Raw genomic sequence first — 25,862 nt, forward strand, 5'->3', positions numbered from 1 at the left:
ATGTTGATTCCGATGACCTCATCAGCATGGGATCCAACGACATTGATGTGCTGAAGAAAATTGACATTCCATCTGTCTTTATTGGGGAATCATCAGCTAATTCCCTGAAAGGCAAATTCATCTATGAAAAAGGGGGCCACATTATTTTAGTTCCAGAATTTACTCTTCCTCTGGAATACTACCTAATTCCTTTCCTTATCATAGTGGGCATCTGTCTCATCTTGATAGTCTTTTTCATGATCACAAAATTTGTCCAGGATAGACACAGAGCTGGAAGAAACAGACTTTGTAAAGATCAACTTCAGAAACTCCCTATTCATAAATTCAAAAAAGGAGATGAGTATGATGTATGTGCCATTTGTTTGCATGAGTATGAAGATGGAGACAAGCTCAGAATCCTTCCTTGTTCCCATGCTTATCACTGCAAATGTGTAGACCCTTGGCTGACTAAAACCGAAAAAACTTGTCCAGTCTGCAAGCAGAAAGTTGTTCCTTCTCAAGGCGATTCAGACTCTGACACAGGTAGTAGTCTAGAAGAAAATGAGGTGTCAGCACATACCCCTTTACTTAGACCTCTGGCTTCTGTCAGCACACAGTCATTTGGGGCTTTGTCAGTATCCCGCTCACATCAGAACATGACAGAATCTTCAGACTATGAGGAAGATGACAATGAAGATACTGACAGTAGTGATGCAGAAAATGAAATTAATGAACATAGTGTTGTGGTCCAGCTGCAGCCTAATGGTGAGCAGGACCACAATATAGCAAATACTGTTTGACCTTCAGGGGTGATTGGGTTATTTCCCTTTAAAGTGTTTATTTAGGTCTATAATTTGATTTTTTTGCTTTCAGAGATTCCTGTAGAAATAACTTACTTTTTATTGTTCTACAGTTCAATCAGATTGCTGAAACAGGTTTTTTTGATCTGGTATTTATCTGCAGGGGTGCACTTCGTTTCACTAATAACTAATAATAGACTGGTGCCGGAAGTCAGGCATCCGATCAACTCTCCTTTCGGAATGAAATAAAGCCACAACATTAAAGAAATTCCTCAGTATAGCTTTCAGCTAAGACCTAGATCGCAGTTATGCAAATGTTTCGTGTCATCACACACAAGGTCAGTGCTGTGGCCACCGAGCATGAGCCAGACCAACTCCCTCCTCCATCAAGTTGCCTATAGAGTCACTGAGTTGGAACATGATCGTTCTGTTATTTGCCCAAATTGCTGTTAGTGGGACGCAACAAAGTAATTTAGCATTTTTCCTATCGGCACCACAAAGAAGACTTTTTCCTTTCTATTCCCAAGTAGTCTTATCCTGATAGGAGTGGACTATATTAGTGTGCAGATTTCAAAGGTTTTTTTTTTTAAAGGTTTTGAATACTACAGTGTTATTATGAATGTGACTCATCAACTAAAGTAGTAAGTCTCTGGACTTCACTGAATTTCGGTATCCTTACAAGTTTTGTGTTGTGATCAAACCAAAAGAAAATGCTGTGTAAAACTACCAAACTTCAGTAACTGTTAATACTCAGATCATATACCTCTTAATAAAGAGCATCTTATGCTAATAAGCCCTGCTAAACCATGTATAGAAGAAACTGTGTAAGTATTAGACCTGAAAATAATTGCTTATGTTTAACAGAACAAATGTATTTAAATAATATATTATAAAAAGCTAAATTATATTATACATCATTGTAACTATGTAGAAAATAATACCTAATGTATAATGAAAATGCTAAGAGTTTTTATATGACCTTGTACGAAGGGAGTTTGAATGTTAATAAACACATTTTCCACTTTAAAAAAAAAGTTTTTTAGTGTTAAATGATTGAAAAAAATCAAAGAATAATATTTTGTGCCAGGTAAAATGATATGAAATTCAAATTTCAGTGTGTGTAAAGTTTTATTGGAACACAATCACACGGAACCATTTATAGAGTCTATGGCTGCTTTTGCTTATACCAGAAGAACTGAATAGATGTGACGGATACTACATGCCCTGCAAAGCCTAAAATATTTACCAGGTGGTCCTTTTTGGAAGGAGTTTGCCAATCATGGTAACTCCATTCTGTTCTCGGTTATGCTTGGGGGAGCAAGACACTCAGTTCTGGGTCAATGAAATACAAGGGGAATTTTTACACAGGGTTTCTGGGAAAGACTCTTTTTCTCTGATGAAAAGGAGATATGGGCGAATGCTTCTTTCCTGCCTTCAGAGGCTGTGGCAGCCACTTTGTGATCATGAAGGAAAAGCCAAGATAATCACGGAGAAACTGACCCAGATACTTTTGAGATGTTGAATTAACGAATCCTGGAACTTCCTACTTCTAGATTTCTTTCTATAATCAAGAGAAATATACTGATAGTTGGGCTTTCTGTTATTTGCAGCCAAATATATCCTAAAGCGTATGGTTTGAAAAACAATTTTTAAAATTATAGCATATAATTCCTCTTATTGATGACCCATTACATTTTAAACATCCATGGGCATTTCCCCTAATTCTTTGCTGCTATAAATCATGGTTTTTAAAAAAATATTTTATAAAGTCAAACTTAAGGCTCACAAAATATGTAATTCAATTGATTTTTTTTCTTTTTGCTTATGCCATTAAAATGCCTCCAAAAAAAGACAAATAAAAGAAATTGTACTTCTTTAAAATATCGTCCAAACAACTCTTTCGTGGGATGCAAAATACACCCTTACTCCACACAGACAGAAAGAAATCAAAATCCCTGTTTATTTAAAATACAAACTCTGATTCCAAAAGTGATTGGAGGTACTTTTCAACAAAAGTTACATCAGCAGCTAAGAATATTGAATGGGAGTTGAAATTGTGTAAAAGCATTTTTTCTTCTTTCTCATCAATTAAAAGTACCCTTAAATCAGAGATGATTTATATTTTTGAATTATTTACAGATCTAAACCCTTTGTCAAAACACACCCAAATGGTATCAGGATCAAAATGCTTCAAGGGGCAAAACTGTTTCTCCTTTTAGTATCATTAACCAGTGCATTGTGAAATTTTGCTGAAAAGCAAAGTCTCCCTTTTCCATGTAGCCACTCTGTGTGTCCCCTCCCTCACCTCTGATCTGCGTCACACCTGTCCCTTCATCTGGAGTCAGCTGCACTGACGTCCCTGGACTGGGCAAACCCAAGCGCAGTGCCTGGCATAAAGGAGTCAGTGCACCGGCTCATCTGCTGTTTGGAACCCAGGTCTGAAATACTACGGGGCTGACCTACCTATATTGACAGCAGTGATGTGTGACTTTAGAGGTCATCAGATTCCTGGGGAATTACCCTTAGCACAAAGTTTGCACGGACAGTTTCACGATCTAACGCCAGCTGGTTTTCCAATCAAGTTCTCTGAGCTCCTGGAAGATGATAGGCTTCTTAACATCTGTCTATTTGTTTCTCTATTGCTAAAACAAAGATAGCAGAAAGAGCCACTACTTTGAGGAATTTTAAGCTGCTGAGGTGACTTTATAAAATAATGGAAGGAGATCTATTCCAGGAGATAGAACTTCTGTTTCCTGCAACCCTCTTGCTTTTCAGAGAAAGCCTTCTGGGAGATACTACTATGCAGTGAGGTGGGTAAGAACACGAGCTTAGAATTGGATAGAACTTTGCTGAGTCCCAGCTCTTCCCTTGGTACCTATAGGACTTGGGGCAAGTGATTTGACCTCTCAAAGCCTCAGTTTCTTCGCCGGCATCATTTGTGCCAGCCATGGTGTTAGGCCTGGGGATGCAGCAAGCAAGACAGAGGAAAAACGCATGTGTTTATGCAAAAAAAAAGGTAACTTTGGAGATTAGGGGTTAAAAATCGGGGTAAATGTTTCCTGGTCGTTTCTTAGTTTACTGAATAAATGGTGGCTGAGGGTTGTTACGGAGAGGTGAGGGAGAGAAGAAATGATGGAGGAGTGGGGAGTTTGGAACTGCCTTTGTGAGGGCAGGAGAGGAAGGGGCTGAAGGGAGACACAACTAGGCGTCAGATGGGGCCCAGGGCCGGGGCAGGGGCAAACCGCAGGGCCCCCAGGTGGTGGATTGCCCCAGAAGGCTCAAAGGAGGCCGCCAGCAGTTACGTGTCAGCCGGGGTTTAAAAAGGTTGTGTGACTCACTAAAGGTCACAGAGATTTTTACACGAGCCCACTTACAAGTTCAGTGCTCTGACGTATGACTTACCTGGGTCTGCCCAACTACATTTCCTTTGGGTCTCGCACTTGCAGTTTGCAAAAGCCCCTGGACCAGGTGATACCTGAAGCCCCTCGGTCCCCTAGGGCTTGTATCCGTAGGTTCCGACTCCAGATCCGATCTGGTTCCTGCTCCTTCTGCTGCATGGCCCTTTGGGCAAGTCATTCAAGCTCGCTGGCTCGTTTCCATAGTGAGACTGTTCCCGAGCTTGAGCGCCAACTTGCTGATTCTGAAGAGACAGCCGTACTGCTCTGATGAGCGCCCCCATTTACCGGGAGTTCCGCCGCCTTCACAGAACCCCCTACGCGAGGGGAGGGCCCCTCACTTCCTCACCATGTGAAGTCATTGCCAAACATTTAAATCACCGACCCACATCGAAGGTCCCTTGAATCGCATCGATAGCAGTTCAAGGCCACATCCAAACAAAGCAGAAAGCTGTAAAAGAAAATGACATGTCTTAAAGAAACACAGTAGAGAAAATGAAAATACATGCATGAGGCTGAGCCAAAGCAATCCAGAGGCGGACTGCGGTACACCGAGTAGCCGTCACGAGCCACCGGGGCCTTTCCCACGCAGCAGGGCTCTGTCTTCAGTGCACTGGACAAAATGCCCTCCGCCCGGCATGCAAGACTCCGTGAAGATTATTGTTAAGTCCGGGGAGTGCAAATGCCGGGGCAAAATACCTCTGAAACCGAAATCAGTCAAAGGGAGAAACAAAGCTTAAAACCCGTTTATTTCTTACAAACCGCAGTGCGGGCCGTCTCTTTCCTGTTCTGGTAGAAGTAAAAACAGCCCTCCCCACCCCTCTCAGGTTCAGGCAAGCCCTCCGTGGCCCGGGTAACAGATGGACTGCTCTCCACCCTTGAGGATGCAGATGCACCAAGGCCAGGCGAGATATTCTGGAAATACTACAATTTTACCCACAACTGCTTTGTAAGAAATGCCGGGGAGCCATACAAACAGCCTTTAATTCAGCAGGAACTCGAAGATCGGAGGCTGACTTAGGGTCCAGTTTGCAGCGGCGGGTGCACTTTCCCGACTGTCACGGGAGGGGATGGGTTTCCTTACAGGAGGCAGAAGGGGAGATTTTTTGTTAACCGGCATTAACCTATTTTCATCACTGTCTTTCCCGAACTTTCTATCCAACTGTAAGAGTCCAAGGCCTGGAGCCCCAGCCGCCCGAAGGCCGGTCAGTCCTCCGGGCTCGGGACGCGCGCAGCCCCGCCCGCCCCCCGCCCTGCGGCGGGCCGAGCCCCGGGGCCCCGGAGCCCGGGGGGGGCAGCGCTTGGAGCCCCGGGCGGCCCCGGGGCGGCACGACCAGCGCGCCGGGCGCCGACTTCCGCTTCCCAAGCGCCGAGCAGCCCGCCGGCGACAAGGACGGAGCCCGGGGCCGCGGGCGCGTGCGGCGGGGCGGGGCGCCTGGAAGGCGGGGCTCTAGGGGGCGGGGCTCCGGGGGGGCGGGGCGCGCGGCCCGCGTGGTGGTGCCGCGGCCGCCCCCGCTGCCGAGCGGAGCCGAGAGCCGGCGGCGGAGCCCGAGCGGACGCGTGCGGTGAGCGCAGCGCGGGTCCGGAGCGCGCGGGCGGCAGCGAGCCTGCCGGGAGGAGCGGGAGGGAGCCGAGCGGCGGGCGCGCGCCCGGGCGGCCTGACCTTCCCGGAACGGGGGGCGGCCGGGCGCCGCCCACGTGCCGAGGACCTCGCCGCGCCCCGGGCTCGCGCGCTGCCGAGGCTGCCGGCGGGGGCTGCCCGGGGACCGGCGGGCTCGGCGGCGGGAAGTTCGGCCCTCCCGGGCGCCCCGGATGGGGACTCGCAGGCTGGGGGCCGACGCGGCGCGCGTCCGGAGCCGGGGGAGAGTCGGGGCCGCCCCTGCAGGCGGCGCCCGGAGGAGGGGCGCTCGGCCGTGGGCCGCACCCGGAACCCCGCGCCCCGGCCCAGGAGCGCGGCCGCCGCCGCCCAGCCGCCCCCTCGGCCCCCGCGGGCATCTCCCGCCGCGGTTCGTGGTCCCGGCGGAGAACGCACCCCCCCGGGTTCTCCCGCGCGAGGCATGGGCTCCCGGGTAACAAAGACGCGCGGTGGCCGCCGCGGCCCGTCCCTCCAGGTCGGAGCCCGTGCAGTTTGCCCGGTGCGCCCTCGCAGTCTGTGGGCGCCGTTCCGGGCAGCGGGCGCGGAGCGGTGGAAACACGCCGGGCCGCCCCGCCGCCTGCAGGCCACACGTGTTCGCGAAGCCGCCTCCGGCTCGGCCGCGTTTGAACCGACTGCCCACGCCGAGTTAGTCTCCGTGCCCGTCGCTGCGTCCCGCCCCGTAGTTCTGGGGCACTTAGCTGTGGGGCGGAGGTGGCGCGTTTCTGGCTGCCCCCAAGGTGGATTCACACCGACGACACTACAGCCCGCGGTTCCGCTCCTAAGAAACGTCCACCCCAAAGGGAAGGCGCGCACGGAGAAGCCGCGTTAAGTGTGCCCCGGGTGAACGCCCCCTCTTGCCTCCATTTCCCTCCAAAATGCAGGGTGCGTGTGACGTTCTTTTTGGCCAGGGAATTAAGTACTGGACGGTAGACACAGACCTAACAGGGGCAAGTTGGGTGGAATTCTGCCACCGACGAGTTGTATGACGTTGGACAAGTCCTTTTCTTCCTCGGAAATTGTATTCCATCTGGAAAAAGATTAGTATCTCTGGATGCCAGATGGCCACCACCTTGTCACCCTCAGTAATTGGCACCACATGGACGAGACGATCAACAATGTGAATCAGTGTTGTGCCCCTAACTTAGTTGCTTTAAGTACAGCGCTTATGTTGCTAGTATAAAAATTCTTTTTTTTTTTTTTTGTAAAGAAAGGAAGATTCATGGTGTCTGTCTGACAACATGCTCCAGGTAGTTAAAAAAACTTCTTGGAGGCTACAGTTATTTCCTGCTGATGTTTAGGATTACATTTGTGTCCCCCACCATCTGGTCCACCCCCTACACAACTCTGAGAGGTGGCTGGACGGGAGTCGCAGGTCTTCAGCATGAGGACTAAAACCTGCTCCTTGTTATTCATCATTTTCTAGTTTGAAAACCAAACAGTTGGCTGCAAAATTGGTTGTTTTAAGTAACCAAGTTCCCTGTCCTCTAGTCAATATCGATGAAGTCCATGCCTCAAGAATAGCTGACTTTTGTCTAAAGGTAGAGGAATAGACTCCCCTTTTCCTGGACTTCCGCTCCAGGCCAGACATGCTGAATTAGGGTTCCCAGGAGACCGGCCTGGCTGTTTGAGTAGTTGACACGTGGCCCAGATGGTCCTTGTCAAACAAATTCGGGACACAACGGTCGAGGTGTGTCCTCTCAAAGTGAGGTGGGTGGCCAGGGATTGTCAGCCTCTTTGGGAAGCATGTCAAAACAGGCTGCATTCCGGTCCTACCTGAGGCCCTTGGCGCTAGAATCGGCATTTTAACAAGGTCCCCAGGGGCTGGGTGCCCACTTACGGAGGAGAAGCCGGGAGGGGCTGTGGGGCTGAGAGCTAGTGTCTCGTACTGTGCTTTGCAGCTGCAAGAACACTTTCCTGCTCACAGTTCTTCACATCTGTCCAGAGGTGGCTGTCTGTGACTGTCTTTGGGTTATCATGGTACTTTCACTCTTCACCGTGTTTGGATGGGGACCCCCAGCTTTGGGGGCAGAGCAGGCAGGTATTCAGACCTACCCGGTCCTTTCCAGACGTACTGTTCTGTGACCTCCTCTCAGGGACCCAGCACGGACTGCTGTCTTAGTTTAGAAGTGAGCCTAGTGCACTGAGTTACCTTAGGCCTCTGAACAACCAGTTTGATGTGGCTTGGGCCGTCTGGTTGGCTCACGCACTTGACGTCCATTTCTGAGCTTTGCAGGAAGATTGGTTGAAGCTCCTGCCGGTGGCTGTCACATTGACACTCTGGGAAGGTTTTTGATCTGTGAACTTTTTGTGGGGTGGTGGTGGGAGGGGCGGAGGGCAGGCCAATCGCTAAGCTGCACTGATAATGAGGCCCTGCCCTTTGGAGCCATGTGGAGCCCTTCTCAGAAATTCATGCCCAGTGGCCAGGCAGCAGTTCCCGGGAAGGGAAGGCCGCCGAGGCCCGGCTTACGGTGATCTCTCGCCTCCTCCCAGGGACATGAGGCGCCTGTTGTAGGCCCGAGAGAACTGCCGTCCTGGGGCCCGGTGGAGGAGGGGGCCGTCATGAAGTCCAGCCCTGCCATCCAAGCTGCCATCGACCTCACGGCAGGGGCCGCAGGTAACTCCAGAGAAAACCCTGTCTTCTGTTCAGGTACCTTCCACTAGTGAGGTCAAGTCAAAACACGGTGAAAATATTACCTTTTCCTCTCCGGGGGCAATGTGCTTCAACCCTGGAGATCCATTTAACGGACGTGTGTGCTGCACGCAGCGCAAGGTAGAGCGGTCCCCCGTGCTGGGGGCCAGGGTGTGGGGTGGGAGCGTCCCCGATTCACAGGTGGAGGCCGCGGCAGCTCAGGGCTGAAGGCACCTTTCTGTGGTCAGGTGGCTGTGATATACAGGTGACGTGGGCTCCACTCCGAGCCCAGCAGTGTTCAGGACCCTCAGAAATACCACCAGGAGGTGTCTCCAGAGAAACCCTGTTCCTGTCCTTACGACAGCCCTTTAGAGATGTCTTTGGTCAATGGGTCTAACGGTCGGCTGTCCTAGAACCCTGAAAGGAAAGGGGAGGCCCTAGGCGTGGCTGGGGATGGTGGGTTGAGCGTCGGGGCGAGCTCCAGGGCAGACTGCAGCCCCTGGGCACGAGCGACTCTTAAGAAGGCACACAGGTCACTCTTCAGAAAAATAACCCTGCTCAGCCTGAGGCATGTGGCAGAGTTGGAAGTTCGTGGGTTGAACGTGGCTCTGCAGATTCCTGGTGTGTTCTAGGGCCAGAGGAGCCGTGATTGAACACCCATACTTCCCAGCTGAGCCCGTCACCCTGCCGCCTGCACAGACTGTCCTATAGGGTCGCAGTGCTGGGGGGTGGAGAGGCCTGAGGGGTGGGCTGCCCGCTGCCTGTCCACTGGGACCTCCTGGGTCCGGGGTCCGAGCAGTCAGAGGCTGCCTTCCCTCTTCCTGTCATTACCTTAATGGTAAAAAAGAAATAGTGGTTCAGAGAAGAGTGAAGTCTTTCTTTCCCCAGGAGCCAAAGGTCAGCCCAGGCAGGCTAATGAGGAAGGTGGGGACGGGCAGCACAGACGCTGTCAGGAAGCCCAGGCAGCGGCTCCCCGGGGGAGACCGTGAGGAGGGCCTGCCGGGCGTGGGGCTACGGGCTGCCTGGGTCCTGCCACAGCGGCCTGTAGCCTGACGGCTACCTTTACGTCAGCCCCTCGCCCTGCTGAGGACTTGAGCCGCAGGCCCCCAGGCCCCGTGCGGCATCCTGCCCCCTCCCTCCGTGCCATGCGGACCGTGGGGACAGTGGCCCCATTTACATGCCCCTGGTGTCCTCTTACGGTCCCATGAATGCTCTGGGCTCAGTTTTGTCTCTTCAGCAGGAGGGTATTTAACCACATGGGAGACTCTCAGCTTTTGGAATTAAATGTCCTTCAGTCAGTCTGTTTCCGTCTATCAAAGGTGTAGATCTATTGTGATAGAATTGAAAAGGTTCCTTTTCCTATAAAGGCATTTATGTGTGGACAGGTATTTGGGGCCACATTTGTGACTGACAGTAGATATTAAAAGACGTAAATTGCAGCAGTGCTGGGAGTCGCTGTGTAAGGCATTTGCTTCTTTACGACGGTATGGCATGTATGGCCCTTATCCATACCAGCACTGAGGTTTCCTGATGACGGGGGCAGGTGTTCCGCACTGCCCGGGGGTGTCTGACTTTGGAGGACCAGAGGCTCCTTTGCGGGGGTCTGTGGACTCCGCCTGGCAGGTGACCTAAGGACTTTCTACTGGAGGCGCCTGGTGTGCAGACCAGAAGCCTCAGTCCACTTGGAGGGGTCTCGGTCATTGAATGATGGAGCCGGAAGGGCCTTCAGAGACTGCTGGCTCTTCTGCTTGCAGATGTCGAAGAGGGGCCAGAGAAGGACAGCAGCTCTGTCCAAGGCCGTGCAGCTGGAGGGTGCGGACAGAACGCGGACCCCCGGTGCTTGGGCCTTGTCCTGTTGGTCTGTTTTCCTGGGGGACGCATGCCTGAGGTGGGGGTTGGGTTGGAGCCCCCACCACCCAGCTCTTTGGATTTGGGGGTTTGCGGCCAGCCGTGGCCAGGGGCAGAGGACCCCCATTGTTTTGTGGACACGGCTCCCCAAGGATGTGGTTAGTACGGAATAGCAGAGCCGATCCAGTGCGAGGTGCTGTGGGGAAGCGTCCAGGCGTCCTCTGCTCTTACTGTCTCGTGAGCTGAGCAGCCTGACACCTGTGGAATCTAGAGCCTCCGCTCTGCGGCGCAGCAGCCGTGTTCGGCTAGTGTGACCGGGGATGTGCGGATGGAGTGGACCGGGCCCTTCTGGTTGGAGGTCTGCTGCTCGGCCTTCTCCTCTGCCGCCCTCGAGCTGTCCTTCCTCGCGGACGCTGCCCCCTCCCCAGTAGATTGCCTCAATGTCTCATCGCTCGCTCACCCCGCTGTGCTGAGGACTGAAAACCCACAGCATCACCGTGGCAAGGGTGGAGGGTGACGCGGTCTGAGCGTCTCTCTTGCGGAGTGAAATGCAGGGCCAGGTGTGACCCCCGTGGAAGCATACAGAGGCCATTTCCATTTGGCTCTTATGGAGAAGGAGGTGATTGGAGGCCTAAGCGCTGAACAAGCGGAAAAGTATTTAATTACGATACGTTACTTACATTTTCACTGACTTGGCAGATCTTAGGACCTGCTAGGTCGTGGCACTCGGTGGCTTCAGAATGGCTATCACCCACCTGGAGGCACGGTGAACACCTGCTGGTGCCAGCTGTGTGGGTTAAGTTCCATGGGCCAGGAGCTCAGTGCCCTGGACGAAAGGAGAGAATCATAGCCAGCATTTGAAAATTCATTAGTCTCCCGCCTTCTTACTGGGAATGCAACTATTACAGACATGCAAGCAATGCATATTGCAATATGACCATAATCTCTGAACTGTTTAGGATGATGGTGAAAATATGGAAAACTTCCAGTTAAAATATTTGTGCATGCCTTATTCAGTTTATTTGCATCTAGGTTGTCTAAATTATCCACCTTAAAAATTCTGACAGTTTCAACCCATGAACTTCCAACTCTGCCACGTTTACCTCTTTGGGGATTTAAATTATTTTGATATAATGAGGATCTTATTTTATTCTAGCCCGTCAGTACCTGGGACCAAATACCCTAATTATAATCACATTTATTAAATTCCACTAGTTCAGACTTGAGGATGATGTGGCAAGACACAGCAGAAATTATCATTGCTCTCCTAGAAGAAATGGACAATAGCATAGGGTCTTGGAGGTCACACTTGTGATTGCTTAAGAGGTCAGTTTTCAGATTCCACTGGAAATGTCTGCTTATCCGCCAATAATTGGGAATTGTTCTTAACAGCCCTATTTTCCACGACCTACTTGGAGTGACTGAACGATGTCCAAGTTATGAAATTGCATTTCTTAAATATTTTTTGCGAGCCTGCCCTTCAACTGTGATAAGACTTGAGTAATATCGCCCAAAGGTCGTGTTACCTGATGCGAGCAGGGGACGTCTCTGGCCCGGTGGCCTCTCAGGCCCAAGGAAGGTGGAGCATTAAGCAGCAGCTGTTCCCAGAGTGCTGGCCCGGCCGGGGTCTGGGGACAGCACGGGTCGTTAGAATACATTCTCTTCCTTACGTTCAGAAATTTTACTGAAGTAATTAACACCGTGTGGGATTTTCTGTATTTAATGCTCTTAAGGTGTAAGAGGATATAAATATATGATTTATGCTCATCAGAGTTGTACTTCGGTGCATTCCCTCTCTGAATACAAACCATTAATTGGTAGAGTTCAAGTAAGAGGTTTTTTCCATAGAGTTGAACGTTTAGCTCTTCAGGGATTAATCAGCCGGACTCTTTTCGTCTTTATCCCGTTGCCTGATCCTCTGTGATTTTTCTGTTACAGTAATAGGTACCCCTGGGCGTTAGGCAGAGGAGTGATTAACTCTTCCCAGACTCCCCCTGCCTCTCCTGTGTATTTGGGGAACACACACACACATGTGTGCAGTAACTATTAACACTTGTGTAGCAGCCAAGTTAGGCTAAGTCTTCTCATCCATTTTTTTACTTAGTTCTCACACTAACGCAGTGAGCAGTCGAGGGTCTGGTGCTGCATTGCGTGTCCAGGATCTCACAGCAGAGCCACGCTTCCAGCCCAGGTCCCTCGGACCCCTTTCCCAAGGCTCCTAAACACACACCACACTTTGCATCGTGGGGCTTTGACTTGAACACACCTGTTTTCCTACCTAGTGGCAGCAGCGTCAGGGCTGGAGCTGCGTGCCGGTACACTGGGGCCCCTAGGAGTCATTTACTGGGGTGTTTGGCCAGGAGGCAGGGAGGAGAAAGAGGTCAAATGAACCGAAGCAGAGGTGGGCCCCGGGGCAGGCGGCCTGCCCCCGCTCCGCAGCTCACTGTGTGCTAGGCCACAACAGCCGGCCTGTGCTGGAGAAGGGCTTCTCTCCTGGTTGCAGGGGGCACAGCGTGTGTCCTGACCGGGCAGCCCTTCGACACAATGAAGGTGAAGATGCAGACATTCCCCAGCTTGTACAGGGGCCTCTCCGACTGCTGCCTGAAGACCTACTCCCAGGTGGGCTTCCGGGGGTTCTACAAGGGGACCAGCCCGGCGCTGATCGCCAACATCGCCGAGAACTCTGTTCTCTTCATGTGCTACGGCTTCTGCCAGCAGGTGGTGCAGAAAGTGGTGGGACTGGACAAGCAGGCTAAGCTGAGGTGAGTTGGGGACACAGTTGCTTTATCTGTTTGGTTAAAAAAAAAGATGACACCGCTGTACAGCTGAGATTTGTATGATACCTTATGGGGAAGAATATTTCCTTTCTTAAAATCACTACTTTCTTTCTGATTATGAAGACGCACACTGTTACTGTTTAGAGCTTGGGAAACATGTTTCATGCAGGAGAAGAATTGCATGATCCACCGTGGAGAAGAAATGCTGGGACGGGTTGGTGTTCTGGGAAGACGCTGTTCACGTGCTCACTGGGTGCTGGCTCTGCGGTTGCGTTGCTGGCCTGACACCAGAGGTGCACCTGTGAGCATGCTCGGGTTCCACTTCAGCAAATGTGCAGTGTGGGGGGAAGCTGCCTGAGCCACGTGGGCTGGAGGAGAAACTTGGAATTTTAGGAGGCATCCAGCGCATCTGAGCAGGCGCAGGGGAACCCACTGCTTCCTTGGCCGCGTCCACCCCAAACGGCAGACCTTGGCTCGTGCTTGCTCGTCCCTTAGGCAGTCATCACACGGAGACTAAAAAGAATTCAGAAGCCGCTAGGATGTGTGGCCATCCTGCCTCAGAACACTGAGTCGTTTTAAATCACTTAAAATCATTGTTACCAGCTTCGTGGCTGCAAAGGCCTCCCCCTTGGTTGTTTCAGTGGGACTTGGGAGGCCCTGTGGGAAGCGCGGGCCCCACAGGACTGAGGCAGGTTCCTTCCATGCAGTGTTCTCTGGAGGTGCCTGGAGGTCTGAAGATGGGCCTTCTGTGGGCCGGAAGCCTGCCTTGGTGGAGGGACGCCATCTCGGTCATGAAGGCTTGGGACTGGGGGAGCCCACCCAGGGAGGGGGCGCCTGGGGAGGGCTGCGCACTGGTGCTGCGGCCTCCCAGCACAGGGGGGCCGGGGGGGGAAGGAAGTGCTTGGAGAGACTGGGAGTGAGGGCGTCTTCAGCATCCCCAGCGCGGCACAGGTCAGGGGCGAGGACGGAGGCAGTGAGCAAGCGTGTGAGACGGAGGAAGTGCTGAGCAGGGCCCCATCTTCACCCCGGGCCCCCCGGCACTTCTCATCTTCTCCCTCCGGTAGGACAGTGTTGCTGGTTCCCTGGGGAAGCGCAGCTTCGAGCTTAGGCTCTGACGCGTGCCGTGTGTGGTTAGTCGCCCACCGTGGTCCTGTCCCTCTGACACAGGACACCGGAGAGGTGCTGATGTGTTCACGGCCACGTGCTCTGGGCCGACAGCTGAGCAGCTGGAGCAAGCCCCCGTCCTCGCGGCTCTGTCCGTGTTCCTTCCGGGACCACAGCTGGGGCGCTGGAGCCTTCTTGGGGGGGTCAGATCGCAGAAAAGACGAATGAGCAGAAGGTGAAGAACCCGTGCGACCTCCTGCAACAGCGTTGTGAACGTTTGTCTGCCTCGGCTTGAACGCCCCCGGGTCGTGTTCTCCTTTGCCCTTTGGATGGGGTCTTGTAGCAGGAGTGTTCAGGCACACGTGTGCTGCACGGGGGGCAAGCAGGTGGTTCTTACAGAATCCCGTCCTGTGCCTGTTGCTGTTCCAGCTCCAAGTGCTCTCACCGTGGCCACGTGGGGCCCATGGCTCATTTAGTGCCCTGGGGGATGAAAGCATTTACGAGGCAAAGTCCATTGCGCATGTGACGCGGCCCTGCCCTTGCACAGGCATCTGGGCCAGTACTGCATCTCAGTGTCAATAGACACCTACGTTTATCGATGCCGCCTCTGTCCTGGAAAACTTGGCAGACTCCGGTTAATGACCCTGGTACTGCCTGACAGCAGGCTGACCAAGTCCCTGGGGGAGGCCAAGTATGGACGTGGCTGAAGGAACCCATGCTGAGCTTTGGTTCTGGCAAACGAGCTAAGTGGGGGTGCGTGGGAAGGGATAGAGGCCGCAGGCAGGCCCCCTGCCCTGGGAGGCTGTGAGACTGTCCCCCAGGGAACTCCTACTGGGTCCCAGCTCCAGGCCCCATGGGTGACTGCGGCAAACACTTCTGTTCTTATGTTGATGCACGTTCACGCCTCCATTTAGTTTTCCAGCTCAGCCCTTCTACCTGCAGCCACCCAGCTCGCCGCCTCCCGCCGGCTTCCCTCTCTCCCCGGGCACCGCGGCGCCCTCCCTGTGCCCTCTGTGTTGCTGAGGCAGGAGGTCACCAGCCAGACTGGGAAGCCTTCCTGTCCTGAGCAGCTTTTTGGTTACGAAGTCACCCCGGGTCTTCATCTGTGGCAGCGACCTTGCCGGTCTGATTGCTCCAGGCTTTGGGACATGCAGGGGCGGCCTCAGAGCCTCCTTTCATTTAAAGCTCGGTGGTAAATGCACCGGAGTGTTATGGTGCCTGTTGCTGGATGGTGGGGCTCGTGGGTGATACTTTTCCTCCTCCGGGGTTTTTGGTTGGGTTTTCTGTGCCGCTGTAACAAAGTGCCATCGACTGGGAGGCTCAAACAACAAACTCGTCTCTCAGTCTGGAGACTGGCGAGTCTGCGGTCGAGGTGCTGGCTGCCTTGGTGCCCAGGGGCAGCTCTGCTCCTGGCCTGCAGGGGCATCTGCCCTCTCACCGTGCCCTCACGTACCAGGGAAGAGCACGAGCTAGCGCTCTGGTGTCTTCCCATGAAGACTCCACCCTCGTGACCTAACCATCTAAACCTAATTACTTCCCAAAGCCACCCCCCCCCCCCCCGACAATACAGTCACACTGGGGGCCAAGGCTTCAGTACAGGAACTTGGGGAGGCAGGGCACACATTCAGTCCGTGACCCTCTAATAAGCAGAGCGTGGATTTTGCTGTCAGGCCGACATGGGGTGGAACTGCACTGCCCTCCAGTAGCTGTGTGAGGTTGGGGACGTTACGTACCCTCTCTGTGTCGTCATTTTCCCACATGGGCATTGGGGTGTTGCTGAAGGACCCTTAGCTGAAACGACGTTGCCGGTCCCTGCAGGGAGCTCAGGGGGCCCGTCTCTTGCTCCTGCCCCCCTGGGGCCACGTGGTGGGTGCCCCATGAAAGAACAGCCAGGCAAGTCACAGGTCCCCTGCGCTGTGTCCTTCCAGTGACCTGCAGAACGCGGCCGCCGGCTCCTTCGCCTCTGCGTTTGCTGCGCTGGTGCTGTGCCCCACTGAGCTTGTCAAATGCCGGTTGCAGACCATGCATGAGATGGAGACGTCCGGAAAGATCACCAGAAGCCAGAAGTAAGTGCTGCTCGGGCACAAACCTCAGGGCTCTGTTGCCTTGGAGTACTGAGTGTCTGAGATTTTATACTGTCCTGACGTCAGGTGGCAGATAGAGAAGCACACTTGCTACTCCAAAACGCTGTGTTCCTAGAACACTTTCCCCCATCAGGCAGAGGACAGTTTTCTGAACGGACTGTCTGTGATGGCTGAACCAAGCCCCCCACCCCACAGGATGTTGTGGGCAGACATTTAATAGCCTGGAAGCAGAGGAGCCAGGAGCTTATGTCCACCCCCCTTTGGCCTGTTGAGTGCAGGAGACACGCTCACCGACTGTATCTGGAGGCACAGGGCAGACGGGTTTGGAACCATGTCCAAGAGCTGGGCGTTCATACGTGCCCGCTGGGATTCTGAGGTGAATGTTTGAATCCTGTTCCCAGGTTTCACACGGGCTGGTCACCCCAGATCCTGGTGGTACCTTCCTTTACCTTCCTCTTGAATTCTTCTACACCTGCAACGGGCCCCCGTTGTGGAAACCTCAGCAAAACTCCTGAGGGCAGCTGCTCTTCAGTGATGACATCGATGTCCGGCTGAGTCTAGAAACGAGTCCCCTGACCCTGGTAGGGGGGCACATATGCAGTGACTTACCTGAACTGTAAAGCAATTTGTTGTCCTTACTGATCTCAGAACTTTCTTATTTATCTTGACATCTGGTTGACTGAAGTTTTGGTCGTGGACATTGCTGTGGTTAATTAGCTCAAAGCCTGTACGTCTGCTGGGAAAAACCAGTAATGGGACCATTTTCAGAGGGATAGGCCCCCCCCAGTGAGGATGGGGTTTTAAATTTCTGCACCTTTATGATTCATTACGACCAACTCGGATCTATTATGCAGAACTTAGAGGTCCAAAAGTATGTCTTTAAAGCTTTTTGTTGAAGTACAATGTGCACACAGAAATCATAGGTGTGTGGTTCACAAAACGAACATGCCTGTGTGACCACTGCCCAGATTAAGGAATAAAACACTGACACCACCCAGAAAGCTGTCTTCGTGTCCCTTGGAACTGTTTAAGGTGTTTCTTTTAAGAAGTAATTGTGAGATCCAAAGGACTTGAGCGAATGGACCCCTGACACCAAAGTAGATACTGGCCGACTGCATTCCAAGCAGAGCAGTGCCCACCCTGGGGCGACGTGCCGCTTGGATTCTGAGACCTGGCTTGGAGGGCAGCTGGCTGTGCGGAGTTGGGGCCGTTTTATTTTGTTACGTCGCAGTTGCAGAAGGGAGCAGTGTGTGGGAAGGACTGGCTACCGAGGACTGCCTGGCGAAGCCTCCTGAGGTCCCCAGAAGGAAGGGGTCCTCACAGGCAGACCCTTATTACCTCCAGGCCAGGTCACCTGCCAAGAACAGTGGGGAGTGAGGGCTCGCCGAGCTGCACCACGCCCGGAGGGTCTGGCGCTGTTCCGAGGGATGAAGCCCACCACGGCGCATGCCTTCCCATGCGGAGTTGGGGTGCAGTGTCTGCTGCGGGGCTCCGAGCTGCTTCAGATGAAAAGCCTTGCAGGCACTTGCCTTCTAAGCACTGAATTCTCGGTGCCTCTCGCTTTACAGGAACCTGTAGCTCGGTTCTTAAATTTCTTTCGCCGCCAAGTAGCATTTATCCCCTTGCTCACCTCCGTGCACTCGATAGAAGAGAACAAGCCCCAGACACCTGGCCAAATCCCTCAGAACACGAGCTCAAAAGGGAGGAGGCAGGGAGGGAAGGACCTGGGCAAACACAGTGCCATTGATTCTTGCCCAGTTTGGACAGTTCCTTGTAACTCACTCACCATTGAAAAATGGCTATTAGCTCTTTATCTAATATCTGCAATAATAAGACTTCTGGAAATGTGTGAACAAATGCCCTTTAATGAAGCTCCTTTGCCAGAGAATAGTTCAGGTGGTCGAAGCTGTCATTCAACAGTGGTGTCTTTGCTTCTGGTAGAAATTTCCTTCCCACAGGCTTTTATGCTCAGAGTCCAGTTCCTCTGTCCCAGGTCAGCTGCTGACTGCGGGTGGGCGGTGAGTCGGCGGGATACGTGACCGCCCCGCGTCCCTGCCCTGACCTGCCTCTCCCCGTCTGCTCCCAGTACAGTCTGGTCTGTTGTGAAGAGCATCCTTAGGAAGGAGGGTCCCTTGGGCTTCTACCAGGGACTCTCGAGCACTTTACTTCGAGAAGTACCTGGCTATTTCCTCTTCTTTGGCGGCTATGAACTGAGCCGGTCATTTTTTGCATCAGGAAGATCAAAAGATGACCTAGGTAAGTGTTCGCGTGGACGGCAGTTGGGTTCGAGCATCTGGGCTTCCCAGTGGCGCCCCCTGGGGGTCTGCATGCAGGACGGCAGTGAGCGCCTCTCCCTCTGGGCACCGTCCTCGGGATGGGCTGCAGCAGTGCAGGCACACCTCACTGGGATGTTTGTTAATTTGCTGTGCATCCATTTTAGGGGAGAAGCCCCGTTCCCTGTGGGGAGCCAGCAGTAAATGGGGAATCCCCTCACAGTAAGCTCAAAACCTGGGGACACATCTTGGGCGTGTTTTGAGGGCAGTGAAGGTACAGTTCTTTCTAGCGTGGCCCGTTCTGCTGTTGGACACAACTGCATCCATGTCCGACTCACGGGGCTGATTCCTTTTAAACACCCCCCCCAGTGTTGGGGACCTCTCCTGGGCTAAGTGCTGTTTAATAAGACGGCTCCGGTTTCCCGTGGTGAAGGAAGGAAGAATCAGCTGTGGGGCATTAAAATGCTGCAGCAGGTCAGAGTGACAGAGTGAAAGGACGCGGCCTGGGCTTCAGCGGCCTCTGTTCCCGGTCTTCACGGCAGGCCTGCCCACCATGCCAGGGCCTGTTCTGCGGTGATGCAGGGAGGCCCAGCTACCAGACGGAAGCCTGTGCAATCTGACACCCCCTCCGAGAATCACGTCCCTGGGATTTCTGTTGGCACCTGCCTGCCGCTGCTGTTGCGCTGAGCCCTGGGACTGTGGCACTGGCTTGTCCCAAGGCCACCTGTTGGCTAACTTTCTTCTCAGGCCCCGTCCCTCTGATGCTAAGTGGTGGAGTTGGTGGAATCTGCCTCTGGCTGGCTGTTTACCCAGTGGACTGTGTCAAATCCAGAATTCAAGTTCTTTCCATGTCCGGAAAACAAGCTGGATTTATCGGAACCTTCATAAGTGTTGTGAAAAACGAAGGTGAGTCAGCTGTCGGCCGAAGCAGAGCCGTGCACAGAGCGGCCGTCTGCCGGCTGGCGTGCCGGGTCCAGGTGGATTGGCACGGGCCTCCTGCCTGGTGCCCTTGTTCTAGCTGTGCGTGTTATCCATGTGGGTGGGTTTCGGTTTCTAAGCCACTTTCTTTAGCATACTTTCGTTATTCTCAGGAATGTTTAAAGTCCTTATTCCTGACGTGTAGACCGGGATTCTTTGTTCTAAGTGGACTGGAGGAATTTTTTAAATACAGACTTTGTCTAAGGAGACACGAGTTTTGAGGTTAGCACCACTCGTTTTACATAACAGATATTTTCAGAAGATGACTTCTAACAGAAACACTCAGGGATTTCAAAGAAGGTACAGTGCCTCTAATGCTAAGTCTTCTGGGGTTAGAAATGCACTAAGTGATTTCTGAAGGTGATCAGCCACCAATTTTGAGGGTATACAGGAGGATAAAGATTTTCCAAGTAATGTTTGTATCAAGCCAGCTTTACACCAGTAGTAAGTGAAGCCCTGTCCTTCCCGCACGTACAGCTTAACCCTGGGACTGTGAGATTGTCTGGATTTTAAAAGGGAGAACACAGCAACAGTGTACAGAAACTGTTCCATTTCAATCCCAAATAGAGCGCCGCATCGTGTATATTCCTAGCAGTGACCCCTCTTTAAATTTGCCTGACCCCCTGTGGTTTTCAGAGCACTCCCCCTCCCGTACCTGATTAGATCTTCATTACCACAGTGCTGGCGCCAGAAGCTGGTGTCTGACTTCAGGGCCAGGCTCTTGGCTTCGCGGCCCTGCGGCTGCCTCCCCATGGCCCTGTGCTGCCCCATCTGCCCCCGTGAGCCCGCAGCCCTGCCCAGCCCACTCACCAGGAGCTAACCGGGCATCAGCCAGCTGTTCCGGGACGCTTGACGGGACGCTTGTCCTTGTTCGGTTAGTTGTTAGTTCCGTTAGTCCAGGGAAATTTGGGAGTGAGTCCTTCCATCACCTGTTGGGTTCCGGGCGTCGTCTGGATGTAAGTGCAGGAACACCTGTGCCGTGCAGCTTCATGGGATTTTTCCAAGGAGGGGTATCTCCGTCTTTGACCGCCCTGTGTCTTCTAGGAGTGACGGCCTTGTACTCTGGACTGAAGCCTACAGTGATCCGAGCATTCCCTGCCAACGGGGCGCTGTTCCTGGCCTATGAGTACAGCAGGAAGCTGATGATGAACCAGTTCGAAGCGCACTGAAGCGCTCTGGGGAACCAAGAGCAGAGCGCGCGCGTCTGGGGACGACGGCGGAGCCCTTGTTCCCTGGTCTCCCCTTATTCTACCCTAAATCTTAATGGAAGGGCCTCTGTTTTGTGTCATATCATACAACTTCTGCCCATCACTGTTCTGAAATAGAAAGGTTGCTGCTCTTGTCCTCGGTGGGACCTTTCAGGGGGTGCTGCTGGCCCCAGTGAAAGGCTGCGTGTGGTTCTGTTGGGTTTCACATGCACCGGCGTGTGCTCTTGCAGTCTGGATGGCTGTGTGTGGCTGTGTGTGGCTGAGTGCTGAGTGAAGCGCGGTTTGGTTGTGTGTGTCACATCAGATCACACCAGAGAAGCCCAGAGGTGCCACGTTTGTGACGGTCACACACGATCGATGAGCCTATTCTAGTTGTAGGGTCCCTTTAAAATCTGCTTAGCATGTGCACTGTACTAGGGGATTATAGTTTTTAAAAAGTTTTCCTGGGGTGCTTGAAAACTAAAATTCCATCTAGATTTTGAAGAGGACAATATACGTACACACTGGTGTGGCTTCCACGTTCCTGATTTAAGTTGTGTGGGCATCCTGCATTCTCCCAAGGGGCTCTAGTGTTAAAATAGTGCCATTCATTCTGAGGTGGGACCATATTCCACTCTGACACCTGCTGGATGTGGCCTTGGGCGTCAGGCCCTGGGGAGGCAGCCTGGCCTGCATGCGGCCAGCGTCTCTCTTCCTCTCCCAACGAGCTGCCCTCTGCCAGGCTTTGGGCGGAGGAGGGGCTGAGCTACTCCACTGTGTGAAGGCCTCGCAGCGGACCACCGCCCTTAGCTGCTTCTCTGGGCCCTGGCCCAGGCAGGACTCCGGAGTAGGCTGTTGGACTGTCCAGGGGCTGTTGACCTACTGTGGACACTCACTCGCTGGAAACCCTTCCGAGGAGCAGAGCCCTTGTTCCCTGTCTGGTACCGAGTGATGGTGCCTGCGGGCGACGTGAAGCCCTCTCCTCCTGGAACTGGACAGAGCACAGCGCTCGCACTCCACAGCGAGTAAGGTCGGCGCTGACCCGTCTGAGTCCGTGACTCCTGGTCACGCTTCTACAGCATCACAACCTTTCACATTTGGAACTGGCAGTCAGTGAATTTTGTTGATAATTGTTTAAGGGGTATGACTGTAAAGCAGTGAAACAAGACAAGTGGCCATAGGAAACCGCGCCACGTGCTCACACAGCGGAAGAGCCCGTCCATCCGACGCCCGCAGACCCAGGGATGGGCGGTGTTGGGCAGTGCAGTGCAGGAGGCCCTTCGTGTCACCACCGAAGCCGGCCTCAGCCTTCTGTGCTGCTGCAGGGGCTTGGCGAGGAGTGTCCTCACAGCCTGACATCCTGCCGGCAGGAGTGCAGACCTCGTGTGACACCTCTGCCCTCCTTGAGCCTTGTTCTCTGCGGCGTCTGGTACCTGGCACGTGCAGAAGCCAGAGGCTCGGGGAAGCAGGGTGCCGACAAACGGCTGCGGGACAGACGTGGCAAACATGTGCAGAGTGGGTGCTTCGTGTCTGTGTTCTGGTGCTGTGACTGGTCTTCATTTGCTTAAAAAATTTTTTTTCTGCCTTTTCTCTCCATACTTAAAAGGTTGGTAGCTACTGAGTGGTGCTTCATCTGAACAGGCCCGGACTGAAGCAAAACAGAAAACGGGACTGGCTTCTGGCAGGAAGCGAGCCGCCTTAGAGTTCGTGGTCCCCTGCTGCGGGCCGGGAGCCCATCCGTGTCAGCCCTTTGCCAGGAGACCTCACACGTTGTCCTTTAGAGATTTAACTAAACATCTTCAATAGAAACCTTCAGAGGCAAGTTAAGACTAAGTGGGAATAAGGAAGGAACTTAAATCGGGAATATCTTCTTCCATTTTCTTCATTCATGGTTCAGTATTTGGGTACATTTTGTACCTTTTCAGATCTGTACTCCAGAGAAATAATAGAGTAACTTGAAATACTGTGTTTAAGAAATTCAAGAGTTCTATCATTAAATTATGTACCTAATATTTTTAAGTGTACGATGCATTTTTAAGTACTTTACATCCATGCTAGGAACCACCTGTAAATGTTTAAGAATTATGTATGTACTATTTCAAGGTGGTTTTAAAAAAGTTTTATTTAATTGTTTTTTGTTGTCGGCAGGAGTCCTGATGTAAAGTCCATTGTAGGTGAACTGACAGTACATGTTCTGCACACTCGCAGTTAGAAGCTTGGCCCCTGGAATCCTCTCCCTCCTCCAGGCAGAGGGCAATGGGACCACTTGGGCAGGGTGCCTTTCCAGTTTTTAAACAGTTAAATTTCTTGGTACTAAGTTCTGGGTATTTGTACTATAGGCTGACAAGTTCTATTTAAGAAAACCAGTATCATTTTGATATATTATGATGTGAGTTACTTGAGTTTGTGCAATGAATTCTTCACAAGAAAGCAACACCCCAGACCAGAAGGCCCTCAACAATTTTTCTCTACATGAGCAAAAAGCAGATAGTGTGGTAGCTCAGACTTACCAGGCATTGTGATGCATCTCAGGTTAGGGAAGATAAACCCCAGGTGCACTACCCTTGTTTCAAAAAGCAAGATTCTCAAAAATGGGGGTTTTCCTTCCTTTCTTATTGTGGCTACTGAAAAAGCACTCTCCTCACTGAGCTGCCTCGGTGCTTTCGACCCGTCTGCCTAAGCCTGCCCCCGACCTGCCCTCCCTGGATGGTCGCATGAATTTTAAAGGAAACAGTACGAGCTGTTCTGCCACAGCACGTTTCCCTAGTGTGGAAGGAGGCACATGCCTCCAGGGGGAGGCCGATTAGGAGGCGCAGGATGGAAACTCCTCAGAAAAGCAGAAAGCCTCCGGCTGGGCAGCTGTGCTCGCAGCTGGAACCCTCGTAGGCCTTATGACAGCGGCCACACGAGCCCCTGGCCACAGGCGAGGGCCGCACAGCCTCCATGCCTCTGTGACGGCGTCTCCTGGCTCAGACCTGTGCCCACCGGGCATCCACCAGCCCTGCTCAATTAAAGAGCTGCCGTGGTTCCCCTAATGAAGCGCTGTGGTGACCTCTGCCAGCTGGGCTGCCCACTGGGCAGCCAGTGCCTAGCAGACCCCCAAACCCTTGTCCCCTTCATTACTGTGCTTTTTGCAGAGGGCAGGGCTTTATTCCAGCAGAGGTGCTGGTTCTGCCTGTCATTCCTGATGGATTCACCTTGGTCTGGATCGCGGACAGCCTGCCAGTCAAAGGAACATCGCTCAAATAGGGAGAATTTCAATGAGGCTGAAAAAAGAGCTGTTTTTAAGGACAGTTATGGCCTAAGGACAAAAATGGCAGTGAAGGTACTTAGACTAAAACAATACCCGTAGCAAAGAGAAAATGGACATGGGACTAGCTGGTGTTTGTAAGGAAAGGGGGGCCTGCCCGCACAGATGTCCCCAAGCTTGGGTAGGGGCTGTGGGTTTTAAGGTAAACCTAGGTTTCCCCAGGCAGACTCCCTTTGACTTCGCTAGTGATGTCACACAAAAGCGGAAGTTACTGTAAATTCTTTATCCTTCATATTACGAGACTCTGTGCCCTCCCAATGCCTGGGTGTAATGAAAGAGGGGAAGGAGGAACACAGGAGAAAAGGCGGGTGAACATTCCTCTGGGTTTAAGACCGTCTTTGGTGCCAGTTGATCTCTGTTAACAGACAGTTTGTAAATCAAGTGGAGAAATAAAAGAATTGCCCGTCTCATAAATCTGAAGGTTACAAATAAAACAAAGCAGGGAAAAATACTTGTCCAAAAATATATAAGTAAATGAAATAAGCCCACAATATTGAGGGGAAATCACAGTTTTTGAGTAGCAAGTATTTTGATAGGGAAGTTGTATTTCAAAGTTCTGAAAAGTGGTGACGTCTCTGTACTATGTTCTGAATTTATCTCAACATGGATGAAACCGTATGAAGTAAGTTCCTTCAAAACAAAAATTGCCATTGACATTTTATCTTCTATGCATTTAATAGGTTTCTAAGAAACATATGTACATGTATGTAAACAAGGATGCTAGTGGGGAAGTGGGTTTAGAAGACGGCAGGAAGTAGCAGGGGGTGTGGAGAGCGCGGTTCTGTCCTGGAAGGGGGGCAGCACAATTAGGTGCCAGCCAAGGCCTCATCAAAACAGACCTCAACCGCAAACCCGGGACGGTAAACGCTCCATGTTTTGGGTTTATGGGGATTATCCAATTCAGTTCTTGAAAGATAAAGCCTAGAATAGAAAAAAATCATTACAGCTTACTTTAGGGCTATGCAGTGGTGCACTGCTGGCCGTGCATGGGCTCAGCTCTGTTTCTGCATCTCTGCCGTCCGTCCCACTTTCTCTAGCAACAAGCGAAATAATGTTTAGTAACAGACACATCAGTAGTGACACGTCACGCGATTCTTTTAACATTGCCTTTTGTGGAGTTATGGACATCTGGGTCTTGATAAAACAAATTTCTGTATGTGACAGAAATCAGCCAGAGAGATGAGATGTGGATGAAGCCCAGTAAAAAAAAAATACTGTCTTTTAAAATGAGAAGTTGACATTTTTGGTTAGTTGACAAGTCTTGTAACTAATAAAAACTAATAAAAAAGTATATGGAAATTTAAATATTACATCTTTAGGAACATGTAAGAGTGGAGAGAAAAATGATCTTTTTGCCCCTGCAATATGAACATGGAGTCCAGGGGAACAAGTGTGTCCTGTAACTAAAGAACCACCTCTCAAGAGTAGTACCGAATGAAGTTCCACACCGACCTCTATTTGACAGACTTTTGCTCATTTTATGAGTCAAAGTTTGTATACATCCAGGGGGAAAAGTCAGTAAAAATTTTCCATCAAATCCAAAGTTCACTCTGTCAAGAGCCCCCGGATCAGTGTGTGTTCGGTGCAGGTGTGTAGGCCGGGTGCTGGCTTGGCTGTGGCCGTGCTGGACTTGTGTGGTCAGATGTAGTTCACATTGGAAGAAGAGGCCAGGGTTGTATGTGATGAGACCAATCGATTCATGGCACATACAATTACTACTTCAAAACTCAACCTGCGTGATAATTTTTGAGTATTTGTCCTTTTATGTTGCATGGTACGGTGATACCAGTGGTCTCAATTTCAGCTGAAGAACAAATGCTTCTTGAGTGGAAAAACCTCTAGACTCAAGAATGAGTTTCCAG

General features: G+C 52.0%; 2 protein-coding genes, 1 long non-coding RNA gene and 1 pseudogene across 25 annotated transcripts in view; 2 read left to right on the forward strand and 2 right to left on the reverse strand.

The window, feature by feature from the left end:
- On the forward strand, positions 1–1,421 carry LOC118971218 (E3 ubiquitin-protein ligase RNF13 pseudogene; annotated as a pseudogene).
- Positions 1,422–4,399: 2,978 nt separating this feature from the next.
- Positions 4,400–5,441, reverse strand: LOC140847974 (uncharacterized). Its single transcript, XR_012128356.1, has 3 exons — positions 5,148–5,441; positions 4,524–4,625; positions 4,400–4,419 (listed from the first exon to the last, which is right to left on the reverse strand). It is a non-coding gene; the product is annotated as an uncharacterized lncRNA (long non-coding RNA).
- SLC25A15 (solute carrier family 25 member 15) lies at positions 4,509–22,704 on the forward strand. Of its 6 annotated transcripts, none has more exons than XM_073229918.1 (7): positions 4,509–5,123; positions 8,301–8,457; positions 12,791–13,049; positions 16,097–16,234; positions 18,339–18,508; positions 19,273–19,431; positions 20,548–22,704. In XM_073229918.1, exons 2-7 carry the CDS (start codon positions 8,370–8,372, stop codon positions 20,670–20,672), a joined length of 939 nt encoding a protein of 312 aa, XP_073086019.1. In that variant the 5' UTR covers positions 4,509–5,123; positions 8,301–8,369; the 3' UTR covers positions 20,673–22,704. The 6 variants fall into 6 exon arrangements, with proteins under 6 accessions (XP_073086019.1, XP_036867749.1, XP_036867760.1 ...); XM_037011854.2 differs by lacking the exon at positions 4,509–5,123 and adding an exon at positions 5,637–5,739; XM_037011865.2 differs by lacking the exon at positions 4,509–5,123 and adding an exon at positions 5,637–5,739 and having other exon boundaries at positions 8,301–8,424.
- The window catches only part of LOC108409459 (phosphatidylinositol 3,4,5-trisphosphate 3-phosphatase TPTE2-like), a 74,030-nt gene continuing 70,867 nt past the window's right edge, over positions 22,700–25,862 (reverse strand). For 9 of the 18 annotated variants that reach the window (XM_073229789.1, XM_073229790.1, XM_073229796.1 and 6 more), the window contains one exon: positions 22,701–24,921. In XM_073229789.1, the coding sequence (XP_073085890.1) occupies positions 24,807–24,921 (115 nt within the window). In that variant the 3' untranslated portion in view covers positions 22,701–24,806. Of the gene's footprint in view, positions 24,922–25,862 lie in introns of all 18 variants that reach the window. The other 9 variants (XM_073229825.1, XM_073229801.1, XM_073229816.1 and 6 more) reach the window with 6 other exon arrangements.

Source organism: Manis javanica, chromosome 1 (assembly GCF_040802235.1).
Source record: "Manis javanica isolate MJ-LG chromosome 1, MJ_LKY, whole genome shotgun sequence".
Lineage (NCBI taxonomy): Eukaryota > Metazoa > Chordata > Mammalia > Pholidota > Manidae > Manis > Manis javanica.

What these genes read in the sequence shown, in the direction of transcription:
- SLC25A15 (XM_073229918.1), top strand. Translation starts at nt 8,370, where the DNA reads ATGAAGTCCAGCCCTGCCATCCAAGCTGCCATCGACCTCACGGCAGGG. An exon ending in GACAAGCAGGCTAAGCTGAG is followed by an intron (nt 13,050 to 16,096) that starts GTGAGTTGGGGA and finishes GTGTCCTTCCAG; the next exon opens with TGACCTGCAGAACGCGGCCG. An exon ending in AAGATCACCAGAAGCCAGAA is followed by an intron (nt 16,235 to 18,338) that starts GTAAGTGCTGCT and finishes GTCTGCTCCCAG; the next exon opens with TACAGTCTGGTCTGTTGTGA.